General features: G+C 35.8%; 1 protein-coding gene across 2 annotated transcripts in view; it reads left to right on the forward strand.

The window, feature by feature from the left end:
* The first annotated feature begins 345 nt into the window (after positions 1–345).
* LOC110032223 (rab GTPase-activating protein 1) overlaps positions 346–19,843 on the forward strand; it is a 59,053-nt gene continuing 39,555 nt past the window's right edge. For both annotated transcript variants that reach the window (XM_020735783.1, XM_020735784.1), the window contains exons 1-11: positions 346–590; positions 1,074–1,143; positions 1,232–1,789; positions 1,858–2,040; positions 2,146–2,259; positions 10,677–10,735; positions 10,915–10,981; positions 11,123–11,174; positions 11,267–11,359; positions 11,527–11,610; positions 16,201–16,607. In XM_020735783.1, the coding sequence (XP_020591442.1) occupies positions 547–590; positions 1,074–1,143; positions 1,232–1,789; positions 1,858–2,040; positions 2,146–2,259; positions 10,677–10,735; positions 10,915–10,981; positions 11,123–11,174; positions 11,267–11,359; positions 11,527–11,610; positions 16,201–16,607 (1,731 nt within the window). In that variant the 5' untranslated portion in view covers positions 346–546. The remainder of the gene's footprint in view (positions 591–1,073; positions 1,144–1,231; positions 1,790–1,857; positions 2,041–2,145; positions 2,260–10,676; positions 10,736–10,914; positions 10,982–11,122; positions 11,175–11,266; positions 11,360–11,526; positions 11,611–16,200; positions 16,608–19,843) is intronic.

Raw genomic sequence — 19,843 nt, forward strand, 5'->3', positions numbered from 1 at the left:
ATGTTGCCTTGACGTACGCTTCTAGACACATGTTGTGATCGTGTTTATATTTTAACACATAAGTTACTTTTTATATTTATATCACACAAAATTTTATGTCATATAAAAAAATAATAATATTTTAACTTTCAATAAAGTCAAACATATATTTTCATTTACGGGTAAGGTGATATGCATGCTAAAATTAAAACTTTTAATAGATTTGTTAACAGGTAGGAATTGAGTGGTATATAAGTAATTTTTTTTAAGGTTGGAAAAATAAATCAAATTTAAGGTAATTATCAAGTCAACGCCACCTACTTGATTCAACGTGAATGAATAATTTAATCCTAATAGCCGCCTTATTGTCTACATTACTCCGTCCTTCCATGCAAGACTCCGTCCCGCTTCGCGCCTCCTGCGTTCAGTTCCCTCTCGCCAAACCCGGCGGTCTCATCGCCGCCGATCAACTGCGCATCTAATGCTGTAGCGAACTTGATTTTCCCGTTAACGACTGCTATCGCCTCTGCGAATCACCCGCTCTGACCGCCACACGCACCGCCTTTGATGAAGCCCAACAGTCTTCCCCTCCTCACCCTTGAAAATAAAAGGTGCGCCTCTTTATCTTTTCCACGTGTAGGGTTTCTGCTTTTTTCGACTTTTACGGAATGCGGTTGCGATTCCGTGATTCGAATTCTCCTTTTTGTGGATATCTTCGTCCTCGCGATCTATGGGTGAATTGTGGAAGTCCGTCAGATATTTTTTTTTCTTAATGTGGCTCGCGGTTACAGTGCTGGCGCGACCCGATCGGGAAGCGCCGGCATGGAATTTCTTGTTTGAGGTCTTATACCGGGAGCTGAATGTGCCTGGATCGCTTGATTATTGTGGTGTTTCTGTTGATTCATTTTGCTAACGCTATTAGATTGAATGTTATATGGAATTTTTATGGGTTCTATTGCCGCCGATTAAAGCTTCACAAGAGTGTTTATATTTTCGATTTATTTTGGCTTTGATGCCGGTCAGTTTAGTGAGGAGTTTTGATCGTTGGATTAGTTTTACGCTATTACTTATGTGATGATTTTAGATCTGATCAGGGATGCGTATGGATTTGTCGTGCGCCCTCAGCACTTGCAGACATACCGAGAATACGCCAATATCTACAAGGCAATGCTTGTTTTAGCTATACTTGTTTTTTAGGACACTAATTTTCATTTGTCTTGATCAATTCACTTGTTCGTTATTATGCTTCCAGGAGGAGGAGGAAGAAAGGTCAAATCGTTGGAAGGAATTCCTTGAGAGTCAGGGAGCGTCGGACAATGTGCCTGCTGCTGAGGGTAGTGAGATTGTGTCGCCTGTTGCTGAAGCGACTAGTTTGGGTGACGATCGTGGTTATATTGGACTGAGAAAAGGGTTCGGACCCGAGGAGAGTGATGTGCAAGTGGAACAGGAGTTGATACATAAAACCCAATGTTGGTCTCAGATAAGGCCTTCTCTTGCTTTAATTGAGCAGTGGATGAGTGCTCGTGTGAAGAGGAAGACATACTTTTTGATTGACGAGGGAGATGCCCAGAGAAGTGCAAATGGAATCGTGCATAATCAAGAGATAAAGATCTTGGATGATTCTGAGGATGAATTTTATGATGTAGAGAGATCAGATGTGAACCAGGAGGCTTCTTCTGGTTACGGAAGTGGCACTGATGCAGCGGTCAATCTGACTAATCAGGGAGCACTGCCAGAGTCTTCCGTCCCTTGGAAGGAAGAGCTAGAGTTCCTCGTTAGTGGTGGTTTGCCAATGGCCCTTAGAGGAGAGGCGCGTCTTACCCTAGGTCAGATGTCTGTATTTTAATCAGCTTTATTAATCTATCTTTGTGGTTGCAGATATGGCAAGCATTCACTGGTATAGGGAAGCGCAGGGTGGAAGGGTATTACCAAAACTTGCTGGCTCTAGAAACCAGAACTGTTGAGAGTAACGAAGTTGATTTTTCTTCAAATGATGCCAGTGATGTCCCAAAGAAATCTAATGTAAGTCAGTCAGAGAAATGGAAGAGACAGATTGAGAAGGTAGGAGTTTTAAAGCTTTTGATGGGTGTTTTAAGTTGTAAAAAACTTTACAAACAAAATGAGGTCTTTAAATAATTTTCTTGCATAATATTCATTTACTTTCAGGACTTGCCAAGGACATTTCCAGGACATCCTGCTTTGGATGAGGATGGAAGAAATACTTTGAGGCAGCTACTCACAGCTTATGCTCGGCATAATCCATCTGTTGGGTACTGCCAGGTAGGCCAGTCATTCATTTTGATTTTGAGTTGAAACTACCATTATCGAATCACTTTTTTGGTGGTTATGTTGGTGACAGTTGCAAACTACTTTATTGTCACTAAAACATTTTATTGAGCAAGTAAACATTTCAATTATCAATTTCTACTTTTTTTATTCCACGTCTCAAGTTTTGTGATTTAGCATATTCAATTTATGTAACTTTCTTTTTCTTCATGACATGTCATTGTAATCCACATTTGCTATTGGAGGTTTTAGTGGGATGTCTTAGCAGCCTAGCTCTATTCGCTTTTCTGTTGGGATAAGTTGTACATATGTCGTTGTCACGACTTGACCCGGGAGCTTGGCATTACCAATGTTGGAACTGTTGGCCGGACGGAAGAAAACTATCTAACAACTTCATTCGTAAATACAATGATTCAAAATACAAAAGAGCCATTCTATTTCATAAAAAATTAATTTACATTAGTTCGCACATTTGTTAAATTTTTATAACTGACATCAAAATAAAAACTAAAATGTAATACTTATCAATCCGAGATCCTCGACATCTGTATGTATACTTTTAAGGATCCATCTATACCATAATTGATTTTCTTATTAAATGTTAGCAACTAAAGATGTGCAACGTTCAATTTTTGTCAATGGTGTACCTTTTTTTTTTGTAATAGTTGTACCCGAGATGATATTCGAAAGAATTTTTTGTCTTTTTAGAGTAGGTTTTTTGATAAAAAAATCTCTTACATTAGGATTTAGGAGTTGTCCCGACAGATATATCTAGTGTCAGGCCATTGATTATCATTATAATTTTTTTTTCTTTAAAATCATGATGATTTTCTCTGTATTGAGTGTCAGGCCATTGATAAAGGTTTACTAAATTTAAATCTAAATTTTAAAAAGAGAAAATCATCTGTATGAGAGAGAATATTTTATTAAAATCATGATGATTTTCTCTTTTTAAAATTTAGATTTAAATTTAGTCAAATTCATTATTGAGTTATGCCATAAATTTGAAGTTCTTTCATGCTTTACAAATTGTTTGAAGATCAATAGATCATCAGAACATGACACATTGAGATTTGGTGTAGTCCAACTACAATTAGTAAACCTTTGAGGCATTCAAGTAATTAATGACATGAATATTGACATGTTTGGTTGTGAGTTTTGTAGATAGGTGCAATATTTTTCATCTTTGAGTAGGTTTGTTTAACTGCATCTTAAACTTATTTTGCAGTTGAGAGGAACATAAATGGCTCATGGATTTCTGATAGTTTGGTGTTTCACTATCATGTCATGATTTTGAAAGCAGCTTCTTCCCAAAATACTAACTTTTAGTTTTAGGATTCAGAGGTAGATCCACAAGATAGTTGGATATTTTCCTTTAATTTCAGAAAGATTTTCATGATTTGGGATCATCAGAGCAAATTTTTCTCGTTCAAGTGATAAGATGCTTGAAATATCTGGAGTTTTTCCTTATTGTAGTTTTTACCATTAGTTATGGTTGATTCCTTTGAAGCGAAGTCTAAGAATTTAAATATTGTGAACAGACGGAGAATTATAAAAGAATAATGAGGTTGATAGTGAGAAAACTTTACCTTATAGAGAAAGAACAATGGTTGGAAAAAAAATCTCAACCTTGCTCTGATATCACATAAAAAATAAGACAACAAAGAAAAATTCTTACAAATTTATATTCTTTTTCTTGTACAATAGGATATATGTATATATGTATATATATATATATACATACATATACATATATATACATACATATACATATATATACATACATATACATATATATACATACATATACATATATATACATACATATACATATATATACATACATATACATATATATATACATATATATATACATATACATATATATATATATATATATATTCTGTCGAAAATGAAGTTCCTTTAATTTTGCCTTTCGGCGACGACCGATTTGTGGTTTCGGCGATGACTGCTTCGACGCACGCTGAACTCACGATTACAAATCCCCTTCTCCTTTCGACAAAACCACAGACCTTCCTCCTTTGCCTTCGGTCGCTTCCTCCCTCTACACGCAAGCATAACGTCGCTGCTCCCTCCGACTAGGGTTTGGTGTCGAAGCCGCACCTTCGTCTAGAGTTTGTTGCTTCCTTCACTAGGTTTCGCTTCCTCCCTCTACCTGTTGCATTTGCCCTAATTGTCGTTCGACTTGTTTCAATCTCCTGGGCTGACAGGGTCTTTTTTGTGGTGAGGGTTCGCCGTTTGCTCTTTCCTTGACTGCATTCTTCAACGCCACAGCTCCCCGCTTCAATCGGTGATGCTTCAGAAAGAACTTATGCTGCGGGTGTTCACGCTTCAGGTACTCCTGAATTGTGTTTTGTTCCCGCCTTCTTTTGCGCTGCCGGAGGGTGGCGAGTTCTGTTGCATCAAGAAAGCTAGTAAGAAGAATGATAAGTTAACCATCTTTTTTACTGAAGCCAAATGTAACCTGCTTGCTTCCTTTTTTCGTCTGAATTCGGTCAGAAAATTCCTTTATGATCATCCCAAACTGGAGCTTATACGTAAGGAATTTGAGCTTATGCATCTTGTTGGGGAGTGAAAAATTGAAATTTTAGATGGGCGACACATCTTTATTCAACATAACAACGAAGAGGATTACATACACTTATTTGCTAGAAGATTAGTTTAAATTTATCACTGAACAATGAAAATTTTGAAATGGACTGTGGATTTTGGCTCACAGACGGAACCGCCAACCATACCTGTCTGGATTCGTCTCGAACTGAAATTTCATTATTTTAATCAAGTTAGTGACACTCTTGATCATCACAAGGATATCTCTGACCCCAATAATACTGTGGTAACCGTATCATTTAGTTCACTGGCCGACCTGACTGTCGGTTCAAATTTTTTCAACTATTCAGCCTCCACATAATGCTCAGGATGAAGGTCCTCTGATTCCTCTTGTGGAACCCTCAGTTGGTGGCGGCAGAGAAGGCATTTAATTTTTTACCTACATTAGAAGCTATCATTGATGTAACAGTTGGCAATCTCGTGGTGGGGTGTCTAACAATAGGTGTGCCCTAGTCTCAAATTCAACATTCTACCCTAAGTGAGCTTTCCACCGTATCTCTACCACCTCATCAGATTGAACAAGTTGTTACTATCATTCAGACACAAGGAAATCATGTTATGCGACAACCTATACATGCCCGACAACCTTTGGACCAATACACTGATCAGATGAGCCAATCTTCGGATGAAGATTTACGAGTTTACACATCCAGGAAGAAGAATAATAAAGACCTACTAGAACTCAGGAACTTAATGAATGATACCTTGGTTGTTTCGGGTAATGACAGTAGACTTCACCATTTGTTAGCACTCTACCTAGAACCAGAGATAAGAGGTAAGAATACATGGGGTCGTATTCAAACTCCCATTATCGAGTGTTTGGAGACTTTTGGCGTAGAGTTTACATGGCTAGTTTATAATTTTGGTTTTTTAGATATACATGTACTTTTTTTGAGACTTTGGTGTGTGTTGTACACCGGGTGCTTAGGGTTCCAGTTTTGATCTTTTCATCCAACCTTTACGTCCCTTTCTTTTTAAAATATTAGCCCTCGGGCTTTCTTAATATATATATATTAAAAAAGAATGGCCAGAGGCTATGATATGAGCCCCGACTATCCCTTATGCACATATAATTCGAGTACCACACCTTACATTCGGGGGGAATCGAACATCAGACTAGAGAAGACTTTCAATTAACAAGCAGAAAGGGCCGACAGTTCTAAAAGAAAGTACAAAAATTATAATCAAGGGCCATCGAGAAATTGATTTAATGGTACAAAGCTTTGATCTTTGTGTCTTAAGCTCTTTGATATGATTGATGAGTGGGTGAGCCTCACTGCATAGGAGAGAGAGTAGAATTCAATATATTTTTTTTTATCATGAGTTATATATGTATCATACAGATATGCACACAAATAAATAAATAAATATATATATATATATTAAACATATACGTTCATTTCGTCCGTTTACATACAACCCTAGCAACTGTTACGGCTTCGCTGCTTCTTCTCTGGCGTCTTCGAGCCTGATTCCGTTTTGTCTCCCTGTCTTCTGGTCTCGTTAGTTTTTCCCAGCTCTAAGAGGCAGCTCGTCTACCGTCTTCTCGTCTCGCGAGCTTTCCCGGCTCTACGACTCCTTTGTGGCTCTTCTTTTCGTCTCTTGGGTACCGCTCGTGGGTTTTGTGGCTTGTTTTCCCGTCTTGCAGGTACAACTCGCGATTTCTGCTGCTCGTCCCGTCTTACGTGTTCTTTTTTTTTGGCTTCGGCTGTTTCGACGCGATTTGTCCCTTGTTTATCAGAGCAGCTTTATTCTTTGTTCTTAACGCTGCACCTCTATCTTTGAGGATGGCTTCAGACATATCGTATGCAGCTGCCCTTACGGGTGTCCACGCCTCAGGTACACCTAAATCGTTCTCTTTCTCTCCTTCGTTTGAGTGGGTAGAGGATATCAAGAAACCTGGTAGGAAGAATGAGAAGTCTGCCATCTTTTTTACAGAAGTTGAAGATTTGAAGATATTCAACTTGAAGATATTCAACTTGCTTCCTTCTGTCGTTTGAATTTGGTTGAGAAGTTTCTATATGGTTTTCCCAAAATGGAGCTTATTTTCAAGAAATTTGAACTTATGCACCTTGTTGGGAAGTGAAAAATTAGACTATTAGATGAGAGACACATTCTTATTTAAAGTAATAATGAAGAAGATTTCACGCGCTTATTTGCTAGAAGAATAGTCTGAATTGATAATAAAATAATAAAGATTTTGAAATGGTCTGTGGATTTTGACCCATAAATGAAACCACCAATCATTCTGGTTTGGATTCGACTCCTTGGTCCGAAATTTCATTATTTCTCCAAAAAGTGTTGCACTCTATTGTCTCAGTTTATGGTAAGCCACTTAAGACAGACATTCCTACTTTTAATCTTTCCCGTCAATTTAAAGTCGGAGTATTTGTTGAAAGAGACATTACTTCTTCCGCTTCTGAGGAAATCTGGTTTGACACACAACACTATGAATATTGGCAGAAGGTAGAGATTGAGCCTTTTCCTTTGTATTGTTCGAACTGGCATATGTTCGACCACTGCAGTTCTCAATGCCATCATCTACACTCCCATCTCAAACTAAATAAGCAAAGTGCTCTGCTAGAGGCAGTGATTCCATCTCCTCCTGATCAACTCTAAGTTATTGACACTATTGATCTTCAAAAGGATACAACTGAAGGCGTCACTATCCCCACAAGCAATATGTCAACCATTTAGTCTCCACACAATATTATAGCTCTCCCGTCTTTGGAACCTCCTGTCGTGGAGGCGAGGGAGATTCTTCAGACTCCGTTTGTCCTAAAACCTATCACTGATATTACAGGTGGAAATACTTCTGCTGCTTCCGTATCGCCTCATCAGGTCCAGAAAGATGTCAATGTTACTCAGACTCATGGGATCATGATGTGCAACGACCTACACCTGTCCGACCACTTTTGGACCAATCCATTGATCAGATGAGTCAATCATCAGATGAGGATTGACAGGTCTACATATCCAGGAAGAAGAAGAAGAATGAAGACCTATTTGAGCTCAGAAATCTGATGGATGATACTTTGGTTACTTCGGGTAATGGTACACACCTTACCAATTTGTTAGTCGGCTCTCTTTCGAGAACTAGAGTTGGTGGCTTTTTGGATTTTTAACTTAATGTATCTTTGCTTTATTGAGTTTTGTATGTGTTGTATTGTGTGAGTTGGACCTTCTTTTAAGCCCTCTCATATAACCTATCTGTACATTTTTCTCTTTAATATATTAGTCATTGGGTTTTTTTTATATATATTAGAAAGCCCAAAAGGCTAATATAATAACTAGAAAAAAATATACAGATACAATGTGTTGGAGGGCCCAAACATGACACCCTACCCACACCGAAATCGTAAGAGGTTCCAAAACTAGAAAATACTGAAAAGTATATTAGAGACATAAAGAAAGACATAAAGAAAAAGCCTAAAAGCCTAAAAATGCTGAAATACATAGTATCAGGTGGCTAGAGAGCAACCCAATTTGGTTTTGCCTGTCTCTGGTTTTAGGAAAGGAGCAATCTAATAAGTAGGTAAGATGATTGCCATTGCCAGTAGTAACCAATGCATCATCCAATATATTCTCGAGCTGGAGTCGGCCTCCATTCTTTTTCTTTCTCCTGGAATAAACATGTCATTCCTTTTCTGAAGATTGACTCACCTGATCTTGGTATAAAGAGTGCAGGAGATGTGCAGATTGTTGAATATTAGAAGCAACTACATATTGTAACGGCTGATTTGTTATTGGATCAAAGGAGCACTCTCGTGTGTCTTGGCATGGAAGTGAGTTTTCTTCAATAACAGTGGGTGATATAAACACAACTGAATATGTAGCTGTAGTATGTTGTTCTTCTTCAGGAACTGAGGCGTTGGGAAGAGGATTGGGTTGCATCTTTTCATTAGGGATAATAGGTGGCTGTTCTTTAGCGATATGCGGCCTTAAATGAGGATGCAAACGATGTCAAATAGTAGAGCTGTGACCAAATATATTACAATGAGAGCAATATGGAGGATGTGGTTCCATTTCTACCTTTTGCCAATATCCATTGTGAATAGTGTCAATCCATATATAACACACAAGTCATAGAGGATCTAGTGACAGCAAGTTCAGGACTGTTCACCTTGAGAGATTTACCGTAAGCAGTTGCTAAAGAGTACAAGATTTCCATGTTGAACATATGTAATTTTAACCCCAGAAACTTTATCCGAACAGGAATGATAGGGGACTCAGCTTTTGGATCAAAACCGACAGCTTACTTCAGAATTTTCATAAAACGATTGTCAACCTTGATAGCTTTTCGAGAAAAAATGCGAGTGTAATCGATATCATGAGATAGTTGAATAAGTATATGTCTACCGTCAAGTAGTCTAATGTTCCAACTGCCCAATAGTTTCATAGCATCAAACTCCTTCCTAATGATCTCCAGTTTTGGGTGACCATAAAGGAATTTCCCCACTACAGAAAAACGCTAAGAAGACGTGAGAGTGCCGGTTTCAACCTCTGTGAGAATAAGTGCAGACTTTTCATTTTTTTTTCAAGCTTTTTAATAAAAGTGTGATCATCTCCATCTTCAAGAGCCTCGTGGAAAGATTCTAGAACATTGCAGGACTTACCGATAGTAAAACCAGGTGTTGAACCTGGAGGAGGGGCACACGTCGTCGGCAAGGGCATTTGCATAGGAACAGAGCGTCGAGGCCATCTCCCTCGCAAGATGGTCACGGTCAGGAGAGAAATAGTCTGGCAGGCCGCAAAGATGCGAGCAAAACTTTGGGTGCTAGGTTCGGTTTGTCTTGAACGAGAGACAGCCGCAAGAAATCTGCTCCCAAGAAGAAATGTGGTCGCAACGGGAGAGAGAAATGTTGTCGTCAATGGAGATGACGATGGCAGGAGCGCTCTTCTTTGACAAAGTTGACGACTGGGAGCGAACGAACTTCAAATAGGAAAGACAGGAGTTGCAGCTGCGTGAAAACATCTTTCTTGGGAGACGCAGAAGAGAAACGAAGAAGCTAAACCCGATAAAATCACCGTCGGGAATCGCCATGAGGCAAAACCCTTAGGATTATTTTATTGGTAGGAGTTATATCTTTTCTTTATGATTATTTTGTTTTATATTTAAAATAGTTATCATTTTATCATGTAATCCTCTCTAAATATGGATATGAAAGTCCTTTAACATGCCAAATTGGGTTGAAAGCAAATTCTCATTTCTTCTAATTTTCTCATCGTTCTCACTTCTCATTTGACATCTCTTTATATTTCTCTCCTTCATAGAGAATCCAAGGGATCAGGCTGTTCTCTTACATGACACTCTTGATCTCTCTCCTTGACCGAGAACTTAAGGATCAACTTCTACATGATCCTTGGGTTTCTTCACTTGACTGATGATCTAATTATTTTGTTTTTCTTCTTACAAGATCATTCTCCCCGTATCCTCTCACATATCCTTTCATTCAAATCTCTACAATTAAGGGTTGACTGGTAAGGAAGAAATAAATCAATAGTTAGAGATCCAACATCATTAAGAGCCATCAATAATTCCACGCATTGATGTTAAGGATTATTTCAAAGTTTGAAAAATAGTAACATTTGATAAACATCTGATAACCATGCATTTATGATTTATCGTTTAGTTTGTTCAAGAATAAAAACTCAACATTGCTTTGTTGTTGATAGCACTATTACAGATTTTTCTTCCCATTTGGCCATCAGTTTTTGCTTCTGGTTTCTACACAAAATTTAGCAGCATTGTTAAATTAAAAATTTTCATTGCTTCACAGGCTATGAATTTCTTTGCTGGTCTGCTATTGTTGCTGATGCCTGAAGAGAATGCATTTTGGTATGTCAATCTAATCTTAGAGTTCATGGATAAAATACTACAGTTTTGCAGAAAATTTAGGATAATGTTGCTTTGTTTTATTTTGTTCAATCTGCAACTCTCAAAATAATAGAATTTTATTTCTTGTATAGACTAGCAGTTCTTCAATTCTACTATTCTTTTTGCCATGAATATTTTAGGACATTAACGGCTATAATTGATGATTACTTTGATGGTTATTATTCTGAAGAAATGATTGAAGCTCAGGTAATTTCTCATTTTACGTCTTGCTTAGAATAAATAGAATAATATTCTATTGGGGTTTAACCTATTGAGTTTTTTGGAGATTTCTTGGTTAAGGATATATTGTGCACTGTTTGAAATCTTCTAAATAAAACACCTTTTCAGGTGGATCAGCTTGTATTGGAGGAGTTAGTTCGGGAGAGATTTCCCAAGTTACGTAAGTAATTTACGAGTCAATAGCATCGTAGCTCTTATTTTACATAAATAGACCTGTGAATTGGGTAATCAGGCATTTCTGCTTCTATGCAGTCAATCATCTCGATTACCTAGGGTTGGAGGTGGCATGGATTGCAGGACCCTGGTTCCTTTCAATATTTGTCAATATGCTTCCTTGGGAAAGCGGTCAGGTTCTATAAATCTTTGAACTGCAGTTCTTGTTGAATTACTTCATAGTCCATGAAATCTTTTATACTTGATCCTTTTTCCTTTATTGTCTTTGAGATGCACTAGTGGTACCTGTGCCAATGTACATATATGAACTGTCTGACAGCCCAACTTATCTATTGTAGTTCTTCGTATTTGGGATGTTCTTCTTTTTGAAGGAAACCGTGTGATGTTATTCCGCACTGCTCTTGCTTTGATGGAGTTATATGGTAATTGCCGTCTATTGTTCTTATCATCTAAGTTCATTTTATATTATGGAAACTCTTTCTTTCCATAAATTTTTTTCCCAGAGGAGAATGATTATTTTTTTTTTATAATTTTATTGTTGCATCTACCTTTATATATAATCTTTAAGGTCAATGCCACATTGATTATTGTGACTGCAACATAAGAGATACATGTGAATTGAGAGTTTCATCAATTTTTAAGATGATTTAATAGTTTTATAGAGCTTATGAAAAATACAAAGGTATTTGTATGATATAACCAAAACCTTTTAAAAGTCCTTGTTTTACCCTTATATTTTATGTATCAAATCCATCTTATACTTGTAAAATGTTAACGTATTTGATTCCATGACTTTTGAAAGTTTCAATACTATGTAATTGTATTTATCTTCCTTTGCTTAAAGCTGTCCTCTGTGACAATGATTGATTATCAAATGATTATAATTTTTTTTTGAACAAATTCATGTTGCTATTTTTAGTAACATTAATGTCATAACTAAGCTCGGAGCTAAAGTATTGAGGTGGGAATAGAAGGTCAAATGGAAGGTTGAACCTTGAAATACCTTTCGTACTTGTATAGCAATTTGAAATTAGCTTTTCTATTTTCATATAACTTCCAATATCTCACTAGTACCACTAAAACAAAAAATTTAATTATCGTAAAGGCATTCACATACACCTTGAAGTAATATAAGCCATATAATAATCATTTGAGGGTAAGTAACTGGTCTATTTTTTACAATTACCAAATCTATGCAAATATGTAATATTAGATGTTTTGCTTCTGTTATAAACAAACCTCCTTTTTTCTCCCCTTTGCTATGTCTTACTTGAAGAACTAATGACTTGAGTTATAAACATATAATTCAATAGATATTTCACAATTCTAAACCACAATAATTCAAAATAAAAGGTATTAATCCGTATCTAGCTATCATCTTTGAGTTGTAAATAATTCATAATCAGGCTTTTAATTTCAATAACAATTATGACCATAAATATTACTTAGTAATTACACTTACGTATATTAATGGAATGACAACGTTTTATAGCAATAAGAGTTTAAAAATGTGCTGAACATTTAATATCGTAACTTATACTCTAGTCTATGTATAATACATTTGTCATAGGAGAATCATTTATAGGCATAACTCACCTTTGACTGATATATCCTTCATGAGCATAGCAATACATAGTTATGTCAATTATTGTTTGAGGAGGAAAAAATTCCAACTTATCATTCATTGATGCATCCGTAATCGGCACAGTAGGGCGTAGCTCATAAATTTATCATTATTTTGAGGTAGAAGGTAAACACTATAAATGTGCTGATACTTCCCCTACATTGCACTATTAGGGGGTTGGTGGCATACTTATATATAATTTTCTTTTCATTGTCCTCTACATACATTATCTATTTATAAAGAACATTGAAATGTACAATTTAAATAATCTTAACAATAGAAAAATATGTTTTAATTATAGCATTATGAATACTAATTTGTAAGATAGTTAAATCATTATAGTAATTGGGATGACTTCTTTCAGCGTTAAAACTCATCTTGGACTTACAAAAGAGCATGAGTCATAAATATATAAATTAAATATTGTAGATTTAGAATAAAAAGGAATTTTTCTTTAATCTTGATATTAGATCACTCATCTTAGAATCGGCTCAAGTTCTTGACATTAGAAGTATTAGCTTGGCTTTCTTTTAACTTGATCCCAATCTTCAATGTTGATTCAATCTTAGAAGCAAACATAGAGTTATGCATACGACTAAGCAGTTTAAAGAACCACACTTGTACTTCCACTAAATCATTAGTTATTCTCTTAAATTTTACTATAGAGTATAACTCATACACTACATTATTATTATTATAATTATTTCTTTGCCTGATATAAAATACACTATATATTAATTATAGCTATTGCATAAATAATATAAATAACATATAACTTTGCCGAAGTGTATTTAATTAATTTTAATTAACTTTCTAAAATTATCATTGATTCTCTTTAAATACCACTAAACTTTGTTGGATGGCATGCATGAAGTTTTAATTTAAAGGTTGCATCCTATAACTTGAGGTAGACGTTTGTAACCCGTTTTCAAATATTATAGTAAACTATATATTTAAGTGACTTAGATACTTCCTGCCTAATAGTTATTTCTTTTAAGAGAATATTTGTACATCAAATCATAAAGTAGAGAAATTAGGTTTGAAATTCTATCTTGATTTATTAACTGAAAAAAGAGAAGTGTCAAAATGGTCCCTTAACTTTTGTAATGGGTTGTTTTAATCCCAAAGTTTATAAAAGTGTCAATTTAATCCCTAGACTTTTTTAATATAGGTTTAAACAATCCATAGTGAGGACTATTTTAGCCTTCTTTAAAAGAGTCCATGGACTAAGTCAGTACTTTGATAAACTTTGTGGCTAAACTGGACTTATATAAATGGTCAGAGACTATTTTGGCACTTATTTAAAAAAGAATGACGATCAACTTATTATCTCTTTAATTAATAAGAATAGTTTAATTGTTTACGTGAATCTTTTATAGTAACTAGGTTGAATTTTAGTATTAGGATTTATCCAATCCAACTCCATATATACCAAATGAATTTATTCTTAAATGAAATCATAACATAAATTCCTTCAAATCTTAAACTTTTCATTAAATAGTGAAATGCATTATACAATTAGTGTTTACCTTTGCTAGAAAGGAGGAAAAAATTGTTATGGAAACCTTAACTAATCCTAGTTAAGTTTGCAAGCATTGATCTAAATGACATAAAACCTTGAGTAGGACACTTAATTTTGTCTCAAATATTGAGTTGGTAAAATTGGGGACCTTTCAATTTAAAGAAAGAGGAAGGAATATGCTTTTAAGTAATTCTTCCAGCATCCCAAATTGGCTCAAGCTTCACATTTTTAAACCCTAACTATGAAGATCGAAGTCCTCATTGGTGCTTATGCTTGTTGTATCACATTTGGGTTGCAAACATGCAAGTTGTTTGCCCTCACCTTAGATACTATTTTCTCTTGCTTTGCTCTTTTGCTTGCTTGTTCTCACTCTTCCTTTTATTTCACTCATGCTGTGAAACCACTGAAGCTGAACTCTTAAACATTGAGACGCTTTTGGTATAACGATGGAATTTTATTAGAAAGCGTGCTCACATGGTAGCACTCGTGGGATGGGTAACCTTCTGGGAAGTTACACTAATTGGGCAAAACTATAAGGTTTCTTGGCCAAAATGGACAATACCTTAATGGCTGAGAGTTCGGTCTGTCACAAATAGTATCGGAGCACAACACCAGCGAGAAGATGAGAACTCAGTGCCATACGGAACAATATACTATGTCATGAGAGCCACCTCTTGAACCCTAGATGGTACAAAGTGCTAAATGGTGGGAGCCACCTCTTGAATATGTAGTGGTCACCCTTAGAGTCCTATTGGCTTGGTGGATTATTCTGGGTATAGAGATACTGACGAGGACGTCAGGTATTTAAGTGGGGAGATTGTGAAACATCTTAAGTAGAGTGAAGCTGAACTCTTAAAAATCGAGTTGCCTTTTGGTGTAACGGTGAAATTTCATTAGAAACTCCAAAGTTAAGCGTACTTACATGGGAGCACTCTTGGGATGAGTGACCTCCTAGGAAGTTATACCAACGGGGCAAAACTGTGAAGCCATTTGGCCAAAGTAGACAATATCTTAATGGGTGAGAGTTCGGGCTGTCACACATGCTCTCATGGCCACCCTTTTTCTCTGTCTCTTGTCCCTTTCTTTCTTTAGGCATGAAAATTGATCCATTGGGCCAGTTCAATTGAACCAACCATTCAAAGCCTCCCTCTTTATTTTTTTTAATAAATAAATCCCAACATGTCTCCCGATTATTCGTATGTGATGAATATAGTCTGAGAGCACCACATTTAGTCTTTCGATTAGACACAATTGATCTTAAATAATCCCTAAATAGAAATTGACATTAATTGAAAGATAAAATTTTATCTTAATTTAGTTGCTAAACTATACAAAATTGATCTCAATTTTGCTCTAGAGGGCCCATTAGGCATAAACTTTGCACAATCAAGAAGGAGAAGTAAAGAAACACGTTACTCTAGGATTAAATTGCTCCCATATGAATAGTTGGAGGATTATTTTGGGACTTGATTCTTTTTAAACCTATAAGTTTGTCTCAAAATTATATTTATCAATCAATGCAACAATAATTTATTTGAATAATTAATCCATTAAATTATTCACTCTTGACGACTCAATTAAACCTTAATTCATCCTTACTAAGATATTTAACAATTAATATTAAAACTTAAACTATTTTTTAATTAAAAAATTAATATTTTGACTTTCTACAATTAAAGAGAATGAATGGTTTTTATTTTGCATTTGTAGGTCAATAACATCAAAATCTAATTGGCTAGAGAATGTTAATTATTTTCTTTGAACGAGAAAAACTATACACACAAAAATACAACATACATAGGGATGTACATACGCTAAATGCTTTTTTTTCATATTTACTGGTTCAGAAAATGTTTTTATTGGCAGGCCCTGCATTGGTCACGACAAAAGATGCTGGAGATGCTGTTAACTTACTGCAGTCACTTGCTGGCTCAACTTTTGACAGTAGTCAGCTTGTTTTGACAGCTTGCATGGGTTATCAAGTTATAAATGAAACAAGACTACTTGAGTTGAGAAAGAAGCATAGGCCAACTGTTATGGCTTTCATGGACGAGAGATCTAAAGGACTTCATACCTGGAGGGACTCCCACGGACTTGCATCCAAGTTTTATGGTTTCAAATGTGACATTAGATTTGAGAAAGCAAATTCCACAGAGGTAGTAAATGGTTCAGATGAAGGTAATGATGACCAGCAAATGGAGTCCGTGGATGAATTCATTGGTAGTTTGACAGTTAATTATGAGTTGGATTCTGAATCTGATCTTAAAAAACAGGTAATTTTTGTTTGCTTACCTTCAGTTTATTTGCTGCTTCCAATTCAGCAACTATGCATGTTATAAATTTATGCTAATAGAAGTATCGCACTCCATTTTATAGGTGATAGGGTATTTAAAAGCTTGTTAAGGTTTTTGATGGCTGAGCGATGATGAGGGATTCTCAATTGGTTTGTTGCCAAGATTGAGATTCTATGTCAGCAATTGAATTCTAGGGTTAGATATTTCATAATTGAATTCTATTGTCAATGAACACAAAAGGTGAATTAAAGCAATTTTTAGGATTTATGAGGGTAGAAACATTTGAGAGACAGCTGTTAGAAAACATTTTGGCATGGGAAAACAGTACATAAAGAACGGAAAGGTACTGCAATAAGAAAAACGAATCATATTCATATGTTAAGTTTTGTTTTGAGGATAGGTTTAAGTTATTTGGTTACCCTTTCTTCTCGCTACTGATTTTTTTCTCTCCTGCTTCACATTGGCTCCTTTTTCTCCCTTAATTCCCTTACTCCTGCTCATTCTCTGGCTTATCTTTTTCTCATTTTGTTTTCCCTTCTCTCTCTCTCTCTCATTTTGGCGCTTCCAAAATTGTGCTCCTTTTTTCACACTCAAAAGCAACTCCACTGGAAGTTAGAAGTTACCAATTATGCGAAGATCAAATGTTGATTTATGAATAAACTCTAAGCTGGGATAACTAAGATAAATATACCAATGGAGAATGAGTCACTGGATTAGAAATAATAGCCTTAAAAAAAAGAGGATTTTGTTACATCCCAACTGACCCCTCCCCTCCGGTCAAGCAGTGGCGCATGACTCAGTTAGACACAATTCCTTCTAAAACTCATCCTGATTTGCACGGATCAGGATTAAGTTAGTCTGTCTGATTGAGTTGTACACCTCTGCTACATAATTGCTTGACACTAAGTGGTTCAACTCGGGTGTGTCAAAAAACCAATAATATTATGATCCAAAGCCAGAGCTGTGAATTTTGAGATTGGGAACTTTGTGCTTTTAAAATCGGGTTGATGAGGGGGAGAAAGTTCTGCCTCATATATATTAGACCTTTTGAAATTAAAGATAAGATCGATCAAGCTATTTAATATACTAGCCTTGCTAGTTGATTTATCAAATATTCATGATGTGTTTCACATATTAATGTTGAGAATGATTTTTCAGACATGCCAAAAAAATTTCCATGAAGATAGTGAATGTAGAAAAATTTTACTTATATTGAAAAGCCTGGTAGAATTTTAGAGTTAGATGTTAATAAGTTGAGGAACAGATAAATTTCTCATTTCAAAATAAAAAGCCACTTCGGGAAAGAAAAAGAAATGAGGTAGAATTTTTTTTTGTTTGAGTAATTATTCAAAATTTTTTGAGGATGAAATTTTTATATGAAAGGGAGTATCATAATATCTAATTTTAATCATATCAGGAAAATTTTGCTTAAAAATTGACATAATATTTCACTTCCTTGAAAATCAACTGAATTATTTTTATTAAATTTTATTTTTTGTACTGATCAAGTTGATATATAACACTGTATATAAAACAATAAATATATTTTTGATTTATAAAATTTGAAATAATAATTTAATTAATCCTAATTAATTACTTAATTAACTTGAATGATTTATGTTAATCAATGACACTATAGTAATCAGGAATTGCACTAAATGGGCATGCAGTGGTTAATGGAAAATCATTGATTAGGATTAATTGGGTAGATTAAATCATTTGTCTATGCATGTATGGATGTATGTATGTATGGTTGATTGTATGCATGTATGTATGGATGGATGGATGGTATGTATGTATGTATGCTTGTATGGATGTATGCATGTATGGATGTATGTATGGTATGTATGGGTGGATGAATAAATGGATGGATGGATGGATGAATGCATGCATGCATGCATGCAAATGTGTTTGTATGTATGGATTTATATATGTATGCATGCCTGTATGTTTGCAGGCATGTCTGTTTGCATGGATGTATGCATGCATGGATGTATGCATGTATGGATGCATGCATGCATGTATGTATGCGTGCATGTATGTATGCGTGCATGTAATGTATGTATGTATGTATGCGTGCATGTATGTATGTATGGATGTCTGGATGATTGGATGGATGCAGGAATGAATGCATGTATGGATGGTATGTATGTATGAATGGATGGATGGATGCATTGATGCATGCATGTATATATGTATGCATGGATGCATGCATGTATGCAGATATGTATGTATGCATGTATGGATGTGTGTACGTATGCATGGATGCATTTATAGATGTATGGATGTATCAAATGTATCACTGTATGGGTGGACGTGAGTGGGTTGATGGACACACACACACACACACGCATGCACGTGCACGCGCACACACACCCGTATATATATTTGCGCGCGTGTATATATATATATATATATACAAAAAAGGATACATACATACATACATACATACATGTGCCGAACACTCAGATCAGTTGGTCGGGCATCTGCTTGTCAGTTGTAAGTCCCCTATGGTTTGGAGTTCGATTTCCCTTGAGTGTAGGGTGCAGTACTATATATATATATATATAATATCAAAATTTATACATAACTAGTAATACCCCAACTAAAAAATACAGATAAACTAAAAAAATTAAATTTGCAGAAAACAAGTAGTTAGAGACGAGTCCGTTTAGTCCTGTCTCTTCTTTTAGTTTTAGGAGCTGAGTCAGATAACAAACTTTGAAGTGTCGTGCCAGTGTCAGGAGTAACCAAAGTATCATCCATTAAGTTTCCAAGTTGGAATGTGCCCCCAGTCTTCTTCTTCCATCGAGAAGTGTAAACCTGCCATTCTTCATCAGAAGACTGACTCATGTGATCATCAGTCTGATTAGATATTAGAACCGTAGTAGAAGGAAAGACAGCCGTTGCTACAACGATAGGTTCCAGTGTATGTGAAGTGTGAATTGTCACCTCTGCACCTGATGCTTCCTGAATAGGAGCTGCGGTGCTATCCTGATTTTCGGTCCAAACATTATCCGTTGTAGTATAGTCAGGAGAAGGGTTCCCAGGGGCAGACATCAACTCCTATCTTGTGGTGTTTCCCTCCTCAAGTTGGTTGTCATCAGGTTTGTGTTGACCTCAATTTTTTTGTGAGGTCTAGTATTCCTCGTAGGAGTTAGGATCTAGCCTTAGGGGTCTTCCTGCGACTATCTTAGAACCTTAGAAGTGGGACC

Source organism: Phalaenopsis equestris, unplaced genomic scaffold (assembly GCF_001263595.1).
Source record: "Phalaenopsis equestris unplaced genomic scaffold, ASM126359v1 Scaffold000889, whole genome shotgun sequence".
Classification (NCBI taxonomy): Eukaryota; Viridiplantae; Streptophyta; class Magnoliopsida; order Asparagales; family Orchidaceae; genus Phalaenopsis; species Phalaenopsis equestris.